Source organism: Mytilus trossulus, chromosome 8, assembly GCF_036588685.1.
Source record: "Mytilus trossulus isolate FHL-02 chromosome 8, PNRI_Mtr1.1.1.hap1, whole genome shotgun sequence".
Classification (NCBI taxonomy): domain Eukaryota; kingdom Metazoa; phylum Mollusca; class Bivalvia; order Mytilida; family Mytilidae; genus Mytilus; species Mytilus trossulus.
Window position 1 is genome coordinate 2,439,778 of NC_086380.1, and position 21,734 is coordinate 2,461,511.

The following is a 21,734-nucleotide window of genomic DNA, read 5'->3' on the forward strand; positions in this document are numbered from 1 at the left end:
AATAGTCCGAACTCAGGAGAACCCAGTGCCTTCCAAATTTTTAATGAAAATCAGTATTGAAGACATTGTATTTATCATAACAATTACTTTATTTCTTTTCTGCTGAAATTGTTATTTAAAGTGTCTAAAGGTCAATCAGGTAATTTCAATCTATTGACATATCCAAAAAGGGTGCTTTAGTTATCATATTTATTGGGCCATTAAAAATTGCAGTGCCATACTCCCAAGAAAACATGAGACTAGGAAATGGACATTTATTGTGTTAATAAAATTTAAGTGAATATTTGTAATTTTGAATAAACATTGTCAAAGACCAAAAAAACAATATTGTAAAAATTCAATAACTGATTTTAAACATTTATAATATGATAAGCTGATCTTAAAAAATAACAGACAAACATGACTTCTACGACAGACAACAATGAACTGTAGTGAAAGACTCTGGTACGTCACTTATGTCTTTATACAAGATTTCCACTGGACAGGTATAAAGGGTTGTCTTGTCTTCATACAACATTTCCACTGGACAGGTATATACGGTTGTCTTGTCTTCATACAGCATTTCCATTGGCATGTTTAGTCTGGTCTTTCATGAGTACAGTAACGGATGAACCTAAAAATAAAAAGAAATTTTATTTTTGCATAATGAGTCTCTCCTTAAACTATTCAATTTATAAACATGATAAACTTAAAATAGAAAGAAAATGGGAAGTTTACATTTAAAGTAACTTCCATATTTTTTTGGTAGGGTTGTGCCATTTTTGCCTAAAAAATGTACCCATTTTAATATAACACTCACTGAAATTCAATACCTATAGTTGTATAAAAATTTAAGAAAGAATGACCTATACTTTTATACAATATCTAAAATATGACCCATGCTTATATAAGCACTAACTCATCATCACTCATAATTCATAAATATATCAGCTACCCTTAAGTTTTTATATATGAATTGACATCATTTGGTGCACATAAATTTATAATTAAGATTCTCAATTTAGCATATTTATATATAGATCATACCCCAAATCAATAATATATATAGTTATCAAATGTAAATGCATTTTAATTTAGGATGTCATTAAAAAGGAGGGTTATTCTTATATAAAATCTTGCAAAATTATGACCCATGTTTTTGGCACATCCCCGTATACCCAATAATAGGAAGTTGACCCCCCGTGGACTACACACCACTTTACAGTTTTCATTTAAATGGGTTGTTTCCAATATTCTTATTTGGCTAATTTAATTCCAACATTTAAATGTACTAAGAATAAGTCACACTGGCAGGCAATCCTTGTCATGCTTGTAAACCAAGTTGAATAAAATTGCAGCCTATTCATTTTTTTGAACATGTTGAAGTGTTGTTGTCATTTTAAGGTTTTATTAAAGTTGCATTACTTTATTGACAGCCCTGCATACCAACATGACCAAGGCATGTAAGGTATCCACTTCTATTGACTTCATGAGAGTACAAGACTTTATCACAAGTCAACACAACAGAGTTGGTTCACCAAATGTACTTAATAATTTCCAAACTATGTATTAGTCATCCTGGATTGCAGATTTAATTGTTGGACCCCCAACTGCCTTTATGAATAGTTGATCATTTAATTATAATTAGAACTTTTGTTTTAATATAAATTAACATACCAGGTTAATAATGGTTAATATACAAGTAAAGACTCCTACATTGACAAGTCAAATCTAATTTACATGATTTTCTGTCTACCGATGACAACAAGTATTTAAAATCAACTTCAGCTTCCATTTATTCAAAGACAATTAAATTACAGCTCATTTGCATATTAAATATTATAACAATTTGTCATACACATTACAAATAAATTTACAGTGATATAACAATATTGTAGCAATGTAATCATAAATTGTTTGAACCTTAACAGTAAACTTATACTAATGATGTCGATACATCAGTTATAAAAGAAGAAATAAACAGCTGTGCCATGAGAGCATGATACGCCCGACGTTTTGTGTGTAAGTTTTATGCAATAATCATAAACAGTTTCTGAGAAAGTTTTAAGCAATAACCATATAATGTTTTTGAGACACGGTGGGACATGTGAAACCCCCAACCCTGTTTTTTTTAACAAAAAACTAAATATCACTAAAATAAAATTTTAAATCAAAACCAAAAAGTAAACAGATCTTTAGATTAATATAACAAAGAAGTGTGTAAAGTTTTAAGCATTATCATAAATTGTTTTTGAGATACGGCGCGACATGTAAAAAAACCTCCCCTGTTTAACAAAATACTCAATAACTCCGAAATAAAGTTTTGAATGATCACCAAAAAGTATACAGATCTTTAGATTAATAAAACAAAGAAGTGTGTAAAGTTTTAAAACCCTCCCCCTTTTTAACAAAATACTCAATAACTCAAAAATAAAATTTTGAATCATTACCAAAAAGTATACAGATATTAAGATTATAAATATAACTAAGAAGTGTTTAAAGTTTTAAGCCATAATCAAGAATCGTTTTTAAGATACAGTGCGACATGTGAAAAAAACACACCCCTGTTTTAGTTACAAAGTGCCGTAACTCAAAAAGTTTAATCTTATTTTCACCAAATTTGGATAAGTCGTTCTCAAGTTACATTGCAACATGTTTACGCCGGACAGACAGACGGACGGACACTGGACATTTGTATACCATAATTATAATACGTCCTGTCAAAATTTTGACAGGCGTATAAAAACAAAAGAAGTAATCCGTGCAATTTTTGACAGTTGCAGTCAACATTTCCAACAAAAGTAAAGCATGTCTTTTTTTTGGTCACTGGGTTACTTCATTCTTGCATTTACTTCCAATATCCTTTTAGATTATTGTTTTATACAAATTTGAACAACACAAAATACTACCCGATAGAAAGTACCCACTAGATTATACACAACAACAGAAAGTCAAGACCCTTTATTTATAACAACAGAGTCCTCTCCTTTGACCAACAGAAAGTGCCCCCTCCCCACCTGATTTTGACCAACAGAAAGTACCCCTCTCCCCCACCTGATTTTGACCAACAGAAAGTACCCCCCTCCCCCACCTGATTTTGACCAACAGAAAGTACCCCCCTCCCCCACCTGATTTTGACCAACAGAAAGTACTCACCTGATTCAGACCATAAAAAAAATGTGTTCTTCAGTGAACATGGTGAAAGGACTTAATATGAGCATGATGAGCTTGCTTCCACAGAAATAAAGGGGTCTGGTATTAAATGCTGTTGCATATTTTCAGATTCTAGACAACCTACATTATTTAGTATTTAAATGTACTGGTCCTAAGTCAGGAGTCTGTAATTTGATGGTTGTCTTTCATTTTCATAATAATTGTCTTTTCCCTTTGCATTTTTGTTTGAATTGTTCAACATTTTGTCGCATGGGACCCTTTTAAAGATCTTGTTTAAAGATCTTGTTTATTGTTGAAGGTTGTACATGCAGTGACCTATGGTTGCTTACTTCAACATCTAAATGGTTTTGTAGAAAGTTGCATGTCACATTGGGTTGTTGATTTAGAAGAGTGACGTAATTTTGGAATAATGACAAGGACAAACAATATACACAACAGCACAGGTAGGTTTGGCTTTTTCCACCGTCCCACGATGGACAGCCTACCTGTGCCCACTCAAGCTATAATCTCTTTTTTTTGTAAAAATATTGATTACAAATGCCTATCTGCTTTTTTCAGTTGATTGTACTTGCAAGTCTTTTGATTAAACAAAAGAAACCAATGGGTGGACAGAGTGGACAAGCTAGAAATTTTGCCATTCCCATGCAACTGTGGACTGGTGGACAGAGCAAAATCCACCTGAGCTGTACATAGTGTATTCCTGAACTACTTATAAATTATCATGATCATCTCAACGAGTGATTTTCTCGCCTGAGCGGGTACAGAAATGTACAGCGAAAGTGAAAAAAGCAATTGAGTTGAGATGACCAATAATAATCTGTTTATTGCTATTTTGCCTATGACAATGTACACATTGCCAACAGCACATGTGCCCTTAGTTTTTAGCGATAATTTTTCATATCACTCTACTACACTGAGAAGGAAATAATCAATAAGTAAGATTAAAATCAAATTTGTAAATAGCTGTAATGAGCTGTACAGCTTAACAATCATAAATTGATAAATTTACCTTGAGAGGTAGCTGTAACTATAGAGTCTTTGGGTAGAGGCTTTGGTTGTCTATAAATAACTCTGTCACGATGACGATCTGCATTAATCCTGATTATCGGTAAAATATCACATGACCTACTCAAAGGAAAATTGTGCAGTAAGTCTCCATTAGAATTTTTAAAAGCTGATTTTTCTTTGGTCAATGTACTTGCAGCAATGTTGAGTGTATTGCTAGGATAAGATTCTCCCTGAGTATTAAAATGTAATTGATGTGTTTCCTTGTCCTGATTTGTTAATCCATTATTGCATCCTGAAGAGTGGGGTAGATTAAAATGTAATTGTTGTGTTGCCATGTCCTGATTGGTCAATTCATTATTGCATCCTGAAGAGTGGGGTACTAGATTTCTACACTTATTTGTATTAAATCCATATTTATACATATTTGGGTCAGTCTTTTGCCGATTGATAAACGATCGACTTCTACAACCAACACAATTAGTCAGAATTTGTCGTCTATCTTTTGGAAAGGTATTTACAGTGTTATGTACATGGTGAACCATTCTACACTTATTTTTCTTAGGTAGTGTATTACTTTCCATCGGAATATCATTACACAATTCAGTGTAAGAATTCAGATTACAAGAACAACAAGTTTTATGACTAGACGATATCTCACTATCCTCAGTGAGACCAGAAATCTCACTCAAATTTAATAAACGATCTACAGACGGACAACTATCCAATTTACCTGACATTGAATCTAAACTATCAGCCGTGTCACAACCACTGAGTTCACTGAGGTTTAACGTTGAAGCACTATTATTAATATCACAGTTTTTACAGCTGCCAATTTCTCCAAAATTATTACAATCTGAATACCTGTCTAGACATGACGCCTCTGAAATAGATGTTTTCTCTGAACTGAGGTCCGTACACATTTGATCCGGGGCTCCCCCACCCCAGAACACATTAGAATCGTAACTTGTGTTATCACTGCTGTCATGGTTACCACTACTACCATAAGTACTGTGGTTGCTATCAACAACACACTGCTGAACACATTCGGGACATTCTAAACTACTGTTGCTTGGGTTTCTGTCTGAACAACTGTCGCTACTGCAACTTCCGTAATGAGCCTTGATACTTGTGTCTTTTCCAGAATTATATTCTGGTTCACTATCACATGTTTGTCCCGCATTGTTTTTCATTTTATATTGGAATAATCGTGTACTTTGCCCTAGATAATAATGGTGAGTAGAATTATGAATCTGTCTGTGTGTCCCACAATAATTTGTATGATGATGAACCGATGATGAAGTCACATGATGTGAATAAGATATCCCTGAGTTGACGAGTGAAGAATTCCACGGAAAAACACGACCAATTTCTGTAGTTCTATTTTTAGCACAACATGACTGCAATGCCTGATGATAACTGTGATGATAAGGTTCTCGTGAGAAATTTCGATGAGAATTTCGATGATATTCATGACAATAAGAATTGCACGAGGAAACAGATGATCCAACTGTTCCCTCGCAGGATGTACATGCATTGTGAAGTTCTGAACGATAATTTAAATAATGTAAATATTGAGAATGTGTAATCTGATGGTATATATTGTTTGTTGGAGGAGGTAGTTGATAATATTGTCTTTGGTCGGAACTTCTACTTTCAGTTTGTCGATTACTGGAAGACTGGTGTGATTCAGGTGGTTCTGAAAATAAAACATGTGAAATTACGGTCAAATTCAACATGACTACAATAATTCAGATTACAGTCAATTTCTCATTCTTTTATGATATTCTGCAATTGCTTCGAGTACACAACTTTTGTAAAATACTAATACATTGTAAAGTATGTCAGCTGATAATTGTCCCACATAGTGTATGTTTGTATGGGTGTAAATGATGTCATTTAAAGCTCAACTAAATCATCTCATACAATACCTTTAATAATTTATACTTTTTCTTTAGTCTTAATTGATAGTTGCCTCATTGGCAAGGAGACCACAACTCCTATAATTTTGCTTAATAATGTTTAAGACATAGAAATTCAAATTGAAAATGGAAATGGGGAATATGTCAAAGAAACAACCACCCGTCCAAAGAGCAGACAACAGCTGAAGGACACCACTGGGTCTTCAACACAGGAGAAAATCCCTCACCTGAAAGGTGGGCCTCAGTTGGCCTCTAGATAAAATTATGTACTAGTTCAGTGGAAATGGATGTCACACTAAATTCCAAAACATATATATACATGAAGTAAAATTTAAAATCATGTAAGACTAACAAAGACCAGAGGCTCCAGACTTGAAACAGGCACACAAATGGGGCGGTGTTAAACATGTTTTGGGAGATATTTCCATCAATTCTGGAGTGTCTTATTCCCCAACAAATATCCATGACTGTCAATGTTGATTACTTACCTATAATATTGTACATACAAAATGGACATGTTCTATGATTGACCAACCAAGGATCTACACACATACTGTGGAATTCATGGCAACATGGCAGTACACGTAAAACCTGAAATAATAGATATACACACATATACTGTGGAATTCATGGCAACATGGCAGTACACGTAAAACCTGAAATAATAGATATACACACATATACTGTGGAATTCATGGCAACATGGCAGTACACGTAAAACCTGAAATAATAGATAAACACACATATACTGTAGAATTCATGGCAACATGGCAGTACACGTAAAACCTGAAATAATAGATAAACACACATATACTGTGGAATTCATGGCAACATGGCAGTACACGTAAAACCTGAAATAATAGATAAACACACATAAACAGTGGAACTCATGGCTACATGGCAGTACACGTAAAACCTGAAATAATAGATAGACACATAAACAGGAGAACTCATGGCTACATGGCAGTACAAGTAGAACCTGAAATAATAGATAGACACATAAACAGGAGAACTCATGGCAACATGGCAATACACATAAAACCTGAAATAATAGATAAAGACACATAAACAGTGGAACTCATGGCAATATAGCAGTACATGTAAAACCTGAAATAATACATAAATACATTTATACTGTGGAACTCATGGCAACATGGCAATACATGTAAAACCTGAAATAGTAGATAGACACACAAACAGTGGAACTCATGGAATCTCACTTTTTTTTAATCTTTATAGTAAAAGCAAATTTTGAAATCAAAATGGCAATAATTAAACATGTTCACTATGCAAAATATTCTAAGTCAATGAACCAACTAATGATTGTACAACAGATCGTTCCTGGTGTGTCAATGTTGTGCTATAGATCTATATATGAGTAATTGAAAGGTTACCTGTCCTTCTTTATATTCTTCTAAACATATTGCACAACTATCACCATTAGAGGAAGTCTGACTATAAACATCTGAGGTAGGGGAGGTAAGTCTGGTCAAACTTTTTTCTTTTATACACTGGTATTTTCTGGTTTCTAGTTTAGCTATTGCCTGTTTTGCCAGCTCAGACATGGACAGCTGAAATGAATAAACAAAATCTTTATTGTAACATAGTTGTTTAAAACAGCTGTTTAAGTTCACATCAATAACAAACTGCATTAGGCATAATTGTTTTGTGAACAAAGTATACGCTTTGCTCATTGGTGAAGGCTGTATGGTGACCTTAGTATAGCTGTTAATTTCAGTGTCATATGGTCTCTTGTGGAGAGTTGCCTCATTGGCAATCATACCACATCTTCTTTTTATATTTATACCTCCACTTTCATATTGATTCATGTATTACAGGTATTACAAGCTCTAATAGCTATGCATGTGGTAAATGTAGGTATAATAACTATCAAACTATTATCACTGATTGATGTCTCAAGTTTGTTTAACAGAATGTCATGCAAGGTGTCATCACATGTGGAGCAGGAAATTCTTATTTTGTAATTTGTTTCATTAAATAATTCTTATTTTCTATGTATTCCCCCAATTATTTAAACTGTTTAAAGTCTTTAAAGGTTAAGTCAGAATTTTATTTCACTTCATTGTTAAAACTGGTACCTATAATAGTCTTAAAACATACCTGCTGCTCTCTGTGTCTGCATTTAAACTGAAACAGAAACAAATGGACATTACTCATGTTACTGAATTTTAAAATCAACACAATTTGTCTGCAGGTTAAAATATAATGAAATTGGGGAATGTGTCAAAGAGACATCAACCCAACCATAGAACAGACAACAGCAGAAGGTCAACAATGGGTTTTTAATGCAGCAAGAAAAGTCTGCATGCTGGCAATTGCTTGATTAAACTTATTACTTCCTAAGAGGGTAGAAGACTTTGTGAAAAATTTAATTATAGATACATATAAACTGTAAAAACATCAGCTACTTGCTTAAGCTTCTATCTCCGGAGTTTGTTACTTTTTGCCAGTTTCACTATCCACTGGAACCCAGAAAAAGTAACAAACTTCTGTGCTTGTATTCCATATGGTCCTATTATTAAACTACTAAAAAAATAGAGGAATAAGGAGAATATATAAAGGGCTAATTTTTTCAAATTAACTATTATAATATCAAAACAGGGCCATTCAAAACAAATCGTCATTCTAATAAAATTGCAAGTAAGGGAGCCTGAGATAAGTGCTTTGCAGTGCTAACAACATCATGTCACATTATTGAAGACATTGCACTCAAGTTATAAATGATCAAAGATGGTTAAAATCTCTTTCTTAATGGTAGATCTGACCAAATGTGATTGTAAACGTCAGAACTAAAATTTTAATGAAAGTAGTCTTGTTAACATTGTCTCTTTGATACAAATGAAACTATTTTGGTTCAGGATGTTTATGCAAAATTTGCAATATCATATATTTTATAAATCTTGCCAACATTATACATGTTATACATGTTATATAGTGCCAAATAACCTTTGATTTAACATGGTTGAAAAATCTTTATAAATTTTCTTTTCGCTTCATTATTATTAAAATTCAATAATTTTTATCAATTTTCTAGACGGCACCCTAATAGTTAAAGTCTTTTGAAAATAAATAAAAATAATAAAGATTTATTGCTTGATTTTTTCTTCTTCAGGAAATGCATTAAAAAAATTACAATATTGACAAAAACTTTATTCAATGCATGGCTTATACAGTCAAAAATGTTATTTCTTTAAAATGGAATTTTATTTTGAAGGTCATATGACCTTTAAGAAACATAAGTAGATAGCAATCTGAAATTACTGATGTTTTATTCCTTTTGTAACATAACAATGACATAAAGACTTGCCTAACATGCTTTTAATATGTTTTATGCATGATACTTGTCAATGAAACTATACTTTGATCAAATGCATCAACAATTAAATGAATGAGAATTTGTTGTGAAAATCATTTTACATTACATGTGCAGGTATTATACCTAGAGAATACAAAACAGAAATGTGTCGTGCAATGTGGGAGAATATTAATATATCTAAAGCATGCAAGAAGGACATGAGACGATCAGTTTTTATCTAAATTAATTCAGATATGAATAAAGTGAAGGTTGATAAAGCTCTCAAATAGCAACTCATGTCAAGAAATCTTCTCTTTTCAAATTTCTTGACAACTTATATATTCTATCAAAACAGCAAAATATAAATAGAAGGAACACTTTTACCTTCTTAAAAATGGGGAAAATATTAATTTAATGACATAAATTAATTACACTAAACAAGGGAAATAAATAAATTGAGAGTGGAAATGGGGACTATGTAAAACAACATGACAAAAGAGTAGATAACAGCAGAAGGCCACCAATAGGTCTTTAATGAACCAAAACACTCTTTTAATATTACAATTTATACTTCTATTACTTAGCTATGGAGTTGTCAGTTTATTGTCAACTTAAAAGTGGTTTGTATTTGGTATCTTTTGCCACTGTTTTACATGCAATATTTTTTTTATATATAGAAATTTCTTAATCTTCACTCTTTTATTTGTGAAAAAGTATTCTTAAACAAGAAATATGTTGACAATTCCATTTTTTCCATTTGATTCAAGTAATACATTCTCTCACATTTAGTTAAACAAAGTCTTTTTTGTCCTGTCAAATTATATTTCCATAAACATGATAAATAAGAATGTAATATATCAAATGAATCGAAGTTTATAAATCAAAGCACAACAAAATAGCCTTAAAAGTAGATGTTAAATAAATGATAATAAACCGTCATTTTGTTTGATATCAAATTAGAACACAGAACACTGACTTTTATATAAAATATAATCCCCTGATAATATGGCAACATATGAACAAATCTATACTGCTGAAGCCATTATTTTTAAATTTACTCTATCAAATTTCTCATAAAATGCATAAAAATCTACTAAATGGTTACAAATATCACCAAGTCTTTATACAGCATTGAAAAAAAGTAAAATTTTGTTTAATATTTAGATAATTTTGACAAAAAGCTTGTTAAATGACTTAAGCAATCTGTTTCAATAGGAATTCTGTGATGCATGATAAACATAACTACTTAACATCAATCCAATGAGACAACACCTGGATGATCAAAGCCCTACCATACAGGTAACAAAACAACAAATACCAATCTATAATTCATACTGCATCATTACTAAATACAAACCAACGTTCAACTTAGTTTTCTCTAACTTTCTGATCAGGGTTTCAACTAGTTATTTTAGGGGCCCTTTTTGGCTTGCTGTTAGGTTTGAGCCAAGGCTCTGTGTTGAAGACCATACTTTAACTTATAATTGTTTTCTGTGTTAAAGACCGTACTTTAACTAATAATGGTTTACTTTTATGAATGCACCATAACATGGATGGAGAGGTGTCTCATTGGCACTCATACCACATCTTCTTATATCTTTAACTATAAGTCTTGATAAAAAACAATATATTATAACATAATTAAATGTCTTGTTTTCTGGTTTCAATACATACTTAATATCACCATTACATTACTATTGCAATGTTGCACTAAATGAACACTTCAAAAGTAATAAAAGAGGGACGAAGTCAAACTCATAAATCTAAAAATAAACTGACAACGCCATGGCTAAAAATGAAAAAGACAAACAGACAAACAATAGCACACATGACACAACATGGAAAACTAAAGAATAAACAACACGAACCCCACCAAAAACTAGGGGTGATATCAGGTGCTCCGGAAGGGTAAGATAATAATAAGATATGATTGATTGATTTTTGATGTTTAATGACACTTTCAGCTCTATATTGGCTATATCCTTGCAGTTATTTTTGATTGCTGGAGGAAGAAGTAGAACCCAAACAAAACCACAGACCTTGACCAGGAAAACAGGCAATCCTAGCCAATAAAGATTTAAGTCCAATACTTTTGATGGTGCTGGGTTCAAATCTTAAAATCAGTGCTGAATTTGATAAAGAACTGTTCCCGTTTATATAAAAAAAGAAGATGTGGTATGATTGCCAATGAGACAACTGTCCACAAGAGACCAAAATGACACAGACATTAACAACTATAGGTCACCATACAGCCTTCAACAATGAGCAAAGCCCATACCGCATAGTCAGCTATAAAAGTCTCTGATATGACAATGTAAAACAATTCAAACGAGAAAACTAACCGCCTCATTTATATAAAAAAAATGAACGAAAAACAAATATTATGTTCCCTTGAACTACCAGCCATATTGTTCTTTCAGTAAAGTCCAAATTACCTTGAGAATTCAGTGCAAAACCTTTAGAGAGGGATTTGGCTTCATCTCAAAAATGAATAATCAAAATAAAAATCTAATCCATTTAAAATCATAAATTATATGAAAAACTTGAAGAAGCGTATTGCTTAATGAATGAACATTTAATGATACGTTTCATTCTCAAATTTTCCATTTCATATTTTAAAAGTCTTTTGATATATTAGATAGAATTCAAAGATCTCACTTAATATAATAAATCTCTTTGTAAAATTATATAACACTATAATTAATTACATCTGAGATTTCAAGGGTCTTACTTTTCAAAATCTCCTATTTAATATGACTGCATGGAATGCTTTTAACTAAACTGTACTAAATTACAGGGGTCAAGGTTGTCCATTCTTACTTTTTCTTTACAGATATTTTGATAATCACTGAATCAGTGCAATTGACAGGAATGCAAGTTTTTTTATTCGAGATATAAATCAGAAAATGTTATCTCAGTAAGATATCTTTGAATCCTGCATAATATCCTCAATTCATTTTTTTTTTGTATGGAATGAATTATAAAATATTGAATTTAAAATCAGTTTAAAAAGACGTTTTTTTAATGAACAGACATTATCAATTATTAACTGTAAGATAGGGTACATTAATATGTAGGACATCAATTCTATTGTATATTAATGGATAATTAAAATTACATAATATACTGTCTAGAAAAAAGTAACAGCACATCATCAAAACTTTTAAAAACATAAAGAATTTTACATTTTATGATTGGATTAATTGAATTTAACAAATGTCCTTGTAATCGATACAACAACAAAAAGCTAAGGCAACTGAAATAACTATATTAAGTCATGGATACAACCCATACTTTTAGAAAACAGTTAAAATTGAGAACCGTTAAAAATAACACACAATACTTTACCAGAATTTGTATCCCAAGAGTGCACACACTGAAATATCTCGACTTCTTTACTAATCATTGATATTATGTTGATAGTCCTAAATATAAAGCTTTATTACAACTGTCACATAAACTTAACATAAACCAAGAAAACTAAACTTTGACCTTTGAACCATGAAAATGAGGTCAAGGTCAGATGAACCATGTCAGACAGACATGTACAGCTAACAATTCTTCCAAACAACAAATATAGTTTACCTATTGCTTATAGTTTAAGAAAAAGACAAAACACAAAAACTTAACACAGAGCAATGAGCCGTGAAAATGAGGTCAAGGTCAAATAAAACCTGCATGACTAACATATAGATCATAAAATATTTCCATACACCAAAGAAAGTTGACATATTGCATATAGTATTAGAAAAAAAAGACCAAAACTCAAAAACTTAACTTTGACCATTGAACCATGAAAATAAGGTCAAGGTCAGATGACATCAGCCAGCTAGACGTGTACACCTTACAATCATTCCATACACCAAATATAGTAGACCTATTGCATACAGTATAAGAAAAACAGACCAAAACACAAAAACTTAACTATGACCACTGAACCATGAAAATAAGGTCAAGGTCAGATGACACCTGCCAGTTGGACATGTACACCTTACAATGCTTCCATACACTGAATATACTAGACCTAATGCTTATAGTATCTGAGATATGGACTTGACCACCAGAACTTAACCTTGTTCACTGATCCATGAAATGAGGTCAAGGTCAAGTGAAAACTGTCTGACAGGCATGAGGACCTTGCAAGGTACGCACATACTAAATATAGTTATCCAATTACTTATAATAAGAAAGAATTTAACATTACAAAAAATCTTAACTTTTTTTTCAAGTAGTCACTGAACCATGACAATGAGGTCAAGGACATTGGACATGTGACCGACCGAAACTTCGTAACATGAGGCATCCACATACAAAGTATGAAGCATCCAGATCTTCCACCTTCTAAAATATAAAGCTTTTAAGAAGTGAGCTAACATTGCCGCCGCCACCCCTGTAGCCGTAGCCGCCGGATCACTATCCCTATGTCGAGCTTTCTGTGACAAAAGACACAGGTTCGACAAAAAACTGAGATCAGCAGATTGATTTGTTTTACTGTTCAGTGAGAAAAAACAAATTGGTTGCTATTTTTTGTAATAAAGAATCAAGAAATAGATACTTGCAAAATATGATTTTATAGTTCCAGCTATATATGATGTAAGTACAGTCTTTATTTTGGTGCCGTGACTAGGTATTGATTATAATAACACTTACCTTTATAAGTATCACAATTACAACTATGCACAAAGCAACAAAAACAGCAACAAAAATTCCCACATCTAAATACTCTTTATCATTTTCCTGAAAGACAATATAAAGTTGCATAAAACAGCATTACATTTGTTATACTGCATTGTATATATGTCAAGCGTATATTGAAAATTTTAAAATGAAAATAATGCATCTACATCAGAGACTTAAATTTCTGATATTTAGTTTTCTATGAATCAATGGTGGACTTATTTGTCTTTTCATCTGTCTTTTGATTTTTTGCAATAGTGTTGCCAGTTTTTCCTTGGTCTTCTGAGTTTTCATCCTCCCTTAGGTATCTTTTGCCTCCATTTTGACATCAGTATTCTTGACTAATCATTTTGTATTTGTTTTGATCGACTGAGCATTGACACAATTTTTCTGAGGATTTTGTTTTAACTGTAAGGGATATCAGTACAACAAGGTCACAAGTTGTATGCACCAATATGCATCAAGTACTTAGTACAACAAGGTCACAAGTCCTATGCATCATGTACTTGACAGTCTGTTGACACATGACAGCAACCATTGTAGTATTTCAGCCAGTGTCTTGTTGTGTTTGAGTCAGACCTTGCTAACCCATAAAATTATTTTTTTAAAGAGGAAAGAATGCATTAAACAAAAATGTGTCCACTGTACATGGATGCCCCACCCGCACTATAATTTTCTATGTTCAGTGGACTGTGAAATTGGTGTGAAAAGTCTAATTTGGCATTAACATTAGAAAGATCATATCATAGGAAACATGTATACTAAGTTTCCAGTTGCTTGGACTTAATCAAAAACTACCTTGACCAAAAACTTGAAGCAGGAAAGAAGGACGGATGAATGAACGGACAGACCCACAGACCAGAAAACATAATGCTCCTCTACTATTGTATATAGGTGGGGCATAAAAAAAATATTCTGCTCCAAACAAATTACATATGTACTATTTATTGGCCATGTTTTACATTTGTATACTTACTTTTTTAACAGGGACATTGGACGGTAAAGATCGTATTCTTGCCCTGGCATTTTGTTGTGTCTGTATGATTGTCATTAGTCGTATTATACTTACTTTTTTAGCTGGGACATTGGACGGTAAAGATCGTATTCTTGCCCTGGCATTTTGTTGTGTCTGTATGATTGCCATCAGTTGTACGGCCTCATTACCATGAATAGTTATTACAGGTCTCTCTAACTGCTGCCAGGCATACTTTCTCAACTAGAAATAAAAGGATCTCTGCATGAAAACTTTGTATCTTTAGTCATGTTAGTGGGACTTCAGTGTAGGTTTACTTTGTGTATTTTGTGGATATTACTTTGTTTGAAATGTAATTTTTGCTACATTGAATATCCATCAATTATTTGCATGAAATTGAAAAGATGGAATATAGTGTATTTTAAAATAAATTTTAAATTCATTCAATAATGAAAAATTCGTTGTGAATAATATAAAGCTTTACTACCAGATTTCAGAACGCTCTATAAGATAAGATCCGAAGAATAAAGAGACTAGAATTTCAAGGGATGGAAAAAAGGTTGAACAGGCATAAACCAGTATATCCTCCCTCCTTGAAATGGGGGAGATTTAACAAAACCAAGGAATTGTACTGATATTGGATAAACGTACGTTTGGGTCAGATTTGTTCAGGGTTTTTAGCCTCAAAGGGGAAAGATTTTAGTCTTTGATGTATAAAAAAGAAGATGTGGTATGATTGCCAATGAGACAACTATCCACAAAAGACCAAAATGACACAAACATTAACAATTATAGGTCACCGTACGGCCTTCAACAATGAGCAAAGCCCATACCGCATATATTCAGCTTTAAAAGGCCTGATATGTGTAAATTTTCAAAGGGGAAAAGGTTTCAGTAAGTAAATTTTGCAATTAGTGAAGATTAGAAACAAGAGCAAATTTCCCTAATAAACAGTGTTTAATCAGAGTTTAGTATTTTTGTGTTTTTACTTTTTCCAGAATGATTTTTACACAGCCCACTTTAGACCAGAAATTCAAAATCCCAAATACTTTGTACTTTAAACCAATAAGGATTTAACAGGCAATATACTGGCTGAAATCTACTCTCTTTCCAGACAAAGTTAAAAATTTAATTTTAGGATAATTAGAGTATTTAAAAACAGTTTTAATGACTATAAACATAAACCTTATATACAAAAACACAATGCGAATGTTGCAATAATTATTCTACGTTGAAAAAAAAGTCCTACTATAAATTTGTTAAGACCACCCATAGCTGTATTAATTTATGATCTAATCATGTGACGTATACAATCTGCAGTGTACCTACCAGGTGCACCCATAATGCACATTTGGTTTCGTGCATATATATTGCAGGTAAAAATACACCTCATTATTCAACAGAATGTGCACTGGACAATTAAAACACAATGCATCTCTGCAGTGCAGTCTTCCTAATTACTGAAGATCATTTTATTTTTTGCAACTATCAATGTTTGGATATCTAAGTGCAAATGACGTATTGACCAACTATTTGTTTTAAGTATTTATGTTTTCCACAATTCCATTGTTATTATAACATCCCGATATGTTTTGTATATGCCTGTCCAAAGTCAGTAGATTGAAATTCATTTGTTGTCATTTGTTGCTGTGTTACATATATTTGTTTTTTGTTTATCATGTTTATTATTTTGTACATAAATATTGCTGTTGGAGGCTGTACCGCATTAATATCTATAGTTCTTAATTTCTGTGTCATTTGGTCTCTTGTGGAGAGTTGTCTCAATGGCAATCATACCACATCTTCTTTATACTTATACTATCATGACTATGTCTCCATAAGACCATATGAATTCTTGAAGCAAAGTTTGTGCATTGAAATCTTGCTTCTTTTTAAACCATTTTTTTTCAAACAAGATTAACTACTGTGGATTCATTATTATTTGTTGGATACCAATCTTCCTAGATTTTGTAGGTTCAGATGAACCACAAATTTAAATGCTCAACAATCAAATTTTCTATCAGTGTGACGTATGCTGAATTCGGCAAAGCAATGAAATTAAATATTTAAGTTTTCCTTAATCCATGAAATTCAGTACCCACAATAATAAATGAGTCCACAGTACATTTCAATATCTCCATACCCTCTTTGAAGCTTCAGGAACATCACTGACATCAAACACCACAGCAGTGGCACCTCGTCTTATTGCTACTTTTGCCTGAAACAAAAAAAATACAAACATATATACAAACATATATAATGCAGGTCAAAATAAAAACATTTGTCTAAAATTTTGTCAAAATATAACATACATCGGTCTTAATTCTCTAGACATCTTTTCTAAATGTGTGAAATAAAGAGAAAAACCTTTCAATTTTTGCAAGAAAGGATATTTAATTTGTATAATTTTGATGTTTTGACTATATAATTTATATAAAATGGTATATATTTATAGATACACAAAGATATATGTAGCGGAAAAAACCCGTTAAAAAAAGATATTTATGTCAATGAACTGGTTGTCAATTCGTATGTTAAGTGGAAAAATATAAAAGCTGATCTGTGTCTTTATGGTGATATAATAGGTCCTCTATATCTTCAGTACAAGGTGATCACAAAGTTTCATTAAAAACAAAAACACACACATCAAAGACAAAAACACACACATCAAAGCTTGATATGTCGGGATGCAATGGACTGATTCTCTTTCATGTGTCATGTCATCCCTGTTGATCTTAAGGTATGATAATTAACTACATTTAGATGTATGACTGGACCCAGGTCATCACGGTCAACTTATGTACAAAGGAATAAAACTCTATTGATGTGCATAACGTTTTTTACATGTGACTTTTAATATTTCCTGTTCTGGTATCCACAACACAGAACAAAAATGTCAAATATTCATGTTCAAATTCTTAAAAAACATAAGTTAATAAAGGCAGCCTCAAATATGTTGTTTTGTCTTTTGGCTAAATGAGAAAATCTGTCAAGTCTGTGGTTTATCATGTTTATGTTTAAAATATCCTTCATCATAAAATGTTAGGACCTTCATCAATTCAGAACAATATTATTATGCACAGAGCAAGATCAGGACAATTCTGAACATTTTAATTTTTAATTTTAGTCTCTTTTATATATTTCGGAGTTTAGTATGACGATGTGATGACATTCATTATCACTGAACTAGTAAACATTTTTGTTAAGGTGCGGGAGAATTTCTTGTTGCTTTCAAGACCCATTGGTGGCCTTCAGCTATTATCTGCACTATGGTCGGGTTATTACATGTCTCTTTGACATATTTCCCCTTTTCCATTCTCAATTTTATTCTGTGATCTTTTGTGCCCATGTGTGTATCATCTGCTCAGATTGCCTTTACTGCAGGCAAGATTGTGTTGCCTCATTCAGTAATACATTTGTCATGTTGCATTGTGTTGCCTCATTCAGTAATACATTGGTCATGTTTCATTGTGTTGCCTCATTCAGTAATACATTGGTCATGTTGCATTGGGTTGTCTCATTCCGTAATTTATTGGTCATGTTGCATTGTGTTGCCTCATTCAGTAATAAATTGGTCATGTTGCCTCATTCAGTAATACATTGGTCATGTTGCCTCATTCAGTAATACATTGGTCATGTTGCCTCATTCAGTAATACATTGGTCATGTTGCATGATTCAGTTATACATTGGTCATGTTGCCTCATTCAGTAATACATTGGTCATGTTGCCTCAATCAGTAATACATTGGTCATGTTGCCTCATTCAGTAATACATTGGTCATGTTGCCTCATTCAGTAATACATTGGTCATGTTGCATGATTCAGTTATACATTGGTCATGTTGCCTCATTCAGTAATACATTGGTCATGTTGCCTCATTCAGTAATACATTGGTCATGTTGCCTCATTCAGTAATACATTGGTCATGTTGCCTCATTCAGTAATACATTGGTCATGTTGCCTCATTCAGTAATACATTGGTCATGTTGCCTCATTCAGTAATACATTGGTCATGTTGCATGATTCAGTTATACATTGGTCATGTTGCCTCATTCAGTAATACATTGGTCATGTTGCCTCATTCAGTAATACATTGGTCATGTTGCCTCATTCAGTAATACATTGGTCATGTTGCCTCATTCAGTAATACATTGGTCATGTTGCCTCATTCAGTAATACATTGGTCATGTTGCATGATTCAGTAATACATTGGTCATGTTGCCTCATTCAGTAATACATTGGTCATGTTGCCTCATTCAGTAATACATTGGTCATGTTGCCTCATTCAGTAATACATTGGTCATGTTGCCTCATTCAGTAATACATTGGTCATGTTGCCTCATTCAGTAATACATTGGTCATGTTGCCTCATTCAGTAATACATTGGTCATGTTGCATGATTCAGTAATACATTGGTCATGTTGCCTCATTCAGTAATACATTGGTCATGTTGCCTCATTCAGTAATACATTGGTCATGTTGCCTCATTCAGTAATACATTGGTCATGTTGCCTCAATCAGTAATACATTGGTCATGTTGCCTCATTCAGTTATACATTGGTCATGTTGCCTCATTCAGTAATACATTGGTCATGTTGCCTCATTCAGTAATACATTGGTCATGTTGCCTCATTCAGTAATACATTGGTCATGTTGCATGATTCAGTTATACATTGGTCATGTTGCCTCATTCAGTAATACATTGGTCATGTTGCCTCATTCAGTAATACATTGGTCATGTTGCATGATTCAGTTATACATTGGTCATGTTGCCTCATTCAGTAATACATTGCTCATGTTGCCTCATTCAGTAATACATTTGTCATGTTGCCTCATTCAGTAATACATTGCTCATGTTGCCTCATTCAGTAATACATTGCTCATGTTGCCTCAATCAGTAATACATTGGTCATGTTGCATTGTGTTGATTCAATGTGTTTTGTTGCTGTATATCATATTTGATTGATCTAAATTGTTTTGAACATTAATCAAAGCCATTATTGTTTTCTCATTTCAATTTATTTACATTTGTAACTTTTGGGCCTTCTATGCCAGACAATGTGGTATAGGTTTTGATCATTGCTGAAGGCTGTTCAGTGACCTATAGTTGTTAATGTCTAAATCATGTGGTCTAGCTGATGGAGAGTTGTCTCATTGGTAATCATACCACATCTTCTTATTTTTACATTGACAAATTATGCCTCCATTCTAATTATAAGCCAGTTGGTATGCTTGCCTATATATAGACTTTAACCCCGCCACATATTTGCGCCTGTCCCAAGTCAGGAGCCTCTGGCCTTTGTTAGTCTTGAATTTTTTTAATTTTAGTTTCTTGTGTACAATTTGGAAATTAGTATGGCATTTATTATCACTGAACTAGTATTTGTTTAGGGGCCAGCTGAAGGACACCTCCAGGTGCGGGAATTTCTCGCTACATTGAAGACCTGTTGGTGACCTTCTGCTGTTGTTTTTTCTATGATCGGGTTGTTGTCTCTTTGACACATTCCCCATTTCCATTTTCAATTTTATTCTTTGAAGTTTTATTTCTTCTTTTATATGACTGCTGGCCCATAGACGTTGGGTTATATTTTTTCTATCATAAGGTAGCTCAGACCCATATACTTCTTTGGAGTTTAAATACTTTTGTCATAAAGGGTTGTAGTTCTCATTTAACGGAACACATGTCCAACAAATTTCATTCTAATAGCATGCACATAATTATACTAAAATGAAAAGTCTTTCCAACAAATTTTTAAAAAATCGTATTTTGTCTTTTCCTCAAATTTCTTTTATATATATTCTGAAAATCTAAAATAGTTTCCTACATTTTTCCTACAATGCAGTATTTGTATGTCCACAATACAGCCTTTGTGTACAATGTCACAATCCCCCTTCACATAGACCTCATAACTATGATAAAAATTTGTCTTGTCACCAGATTAAATATTTAGAAGACAGTTTGAAAATGAATGGTATTTTTTACCTAATAATTAAATTATATGATAATTATTGCACTCTCTGTGAAGTGACATCAAAGATTGTGCCTCAGGTAAATTACTACACCTGTGGTTTGTATACCTGTACAGTAAGGTAAATGTGTTATTAAAGAGACAAATGTTTTCAGTATTAACACTTATATATACATATGGAGGCTTAATAAAGAAAGAAACTATGAAGTATGGACTTTGCTCATTGTTGAAGGCCAAACTGTAACCTGTAGTTGTTAATTTGTGTGTCATTTGATCTCTTGTGGAGATTTGTCTCATTAGCAATCATACCACATCTTTTTTACCTAAAGCAGCAATAGTCATATAAGTTCTAGCTTTCATACATGATAATTTCGAGAGTTCATACCTGATTATATAAGCTCATACAATGATTTCTGATGGGTTCTAACATTCATACCTGATCATATAAGTTCATACAATGATTTCTGATGGGTTCATATATTCATACCTGATTATATAAGCTCATACAATGATTTCTGATAGGTTCTAACATTCATACCTGATCATATAAGCTTATACAATGATTTCTGATGGGTTCTAACATTCATACCTGATCATATAAGCTCATACAATGATTTCTGATGGGTTCTAACATTCATACCTGATCATATACGCTCATACAATGATTTCTGATGGGTTCTAACATTCATACCTGATCATATAAGCTCATACAATGATTT

The 21,734-nt window shown here is 32.6% G+C and overlaps 1 protein-coding gene across 1 annotated transcript in view; it reads right to left on the reverse strand.

The window, feature by feature from the left end:
• Positions 1–281: 281 nt before the first annotated feature.
• Positions 282–21,734, reverse strand: part of LOC134728110 (E3 ubiquitin-protein ligase ZNRF3-like) — a 52,435-nt gene continuing 30,982 nt past the window's right edge. The window contains exons 3-10 of the mRNA XM_063592540.1: positions 17,190–17,264; positions 15,143–15,289; positions 14,047–14,133; positions 8,202–8,228; positions 7,475–7,651; positions 6,569–6,671; positions 4,163–5,857; positions 282–613 (exon numbers count right to left, since the gene is read on the reverse strand). Of these exons, the coding sequence (XP_063448610.1) occupies positions 552–613; positions 4,163–5,857; positions 6,569–6,671; positions 7,475–7,651; positions 8,202–8,228; positions 14,047–14,133; positions 15,143–15,289; positions 17,190–17,264 (2,373 nt within the window). The 3' untranslated portion in view covers positions 282–551. The remainder of the gene's footprint in view (positions 614–4,162; positions 5,858–6,568; positions 6,672–7,474; positions 7,652–8,201; positions 8,229–14,046; positions 14,134–15,142; positions 15,290–17,189; positions 17,265–21,734) is intronic.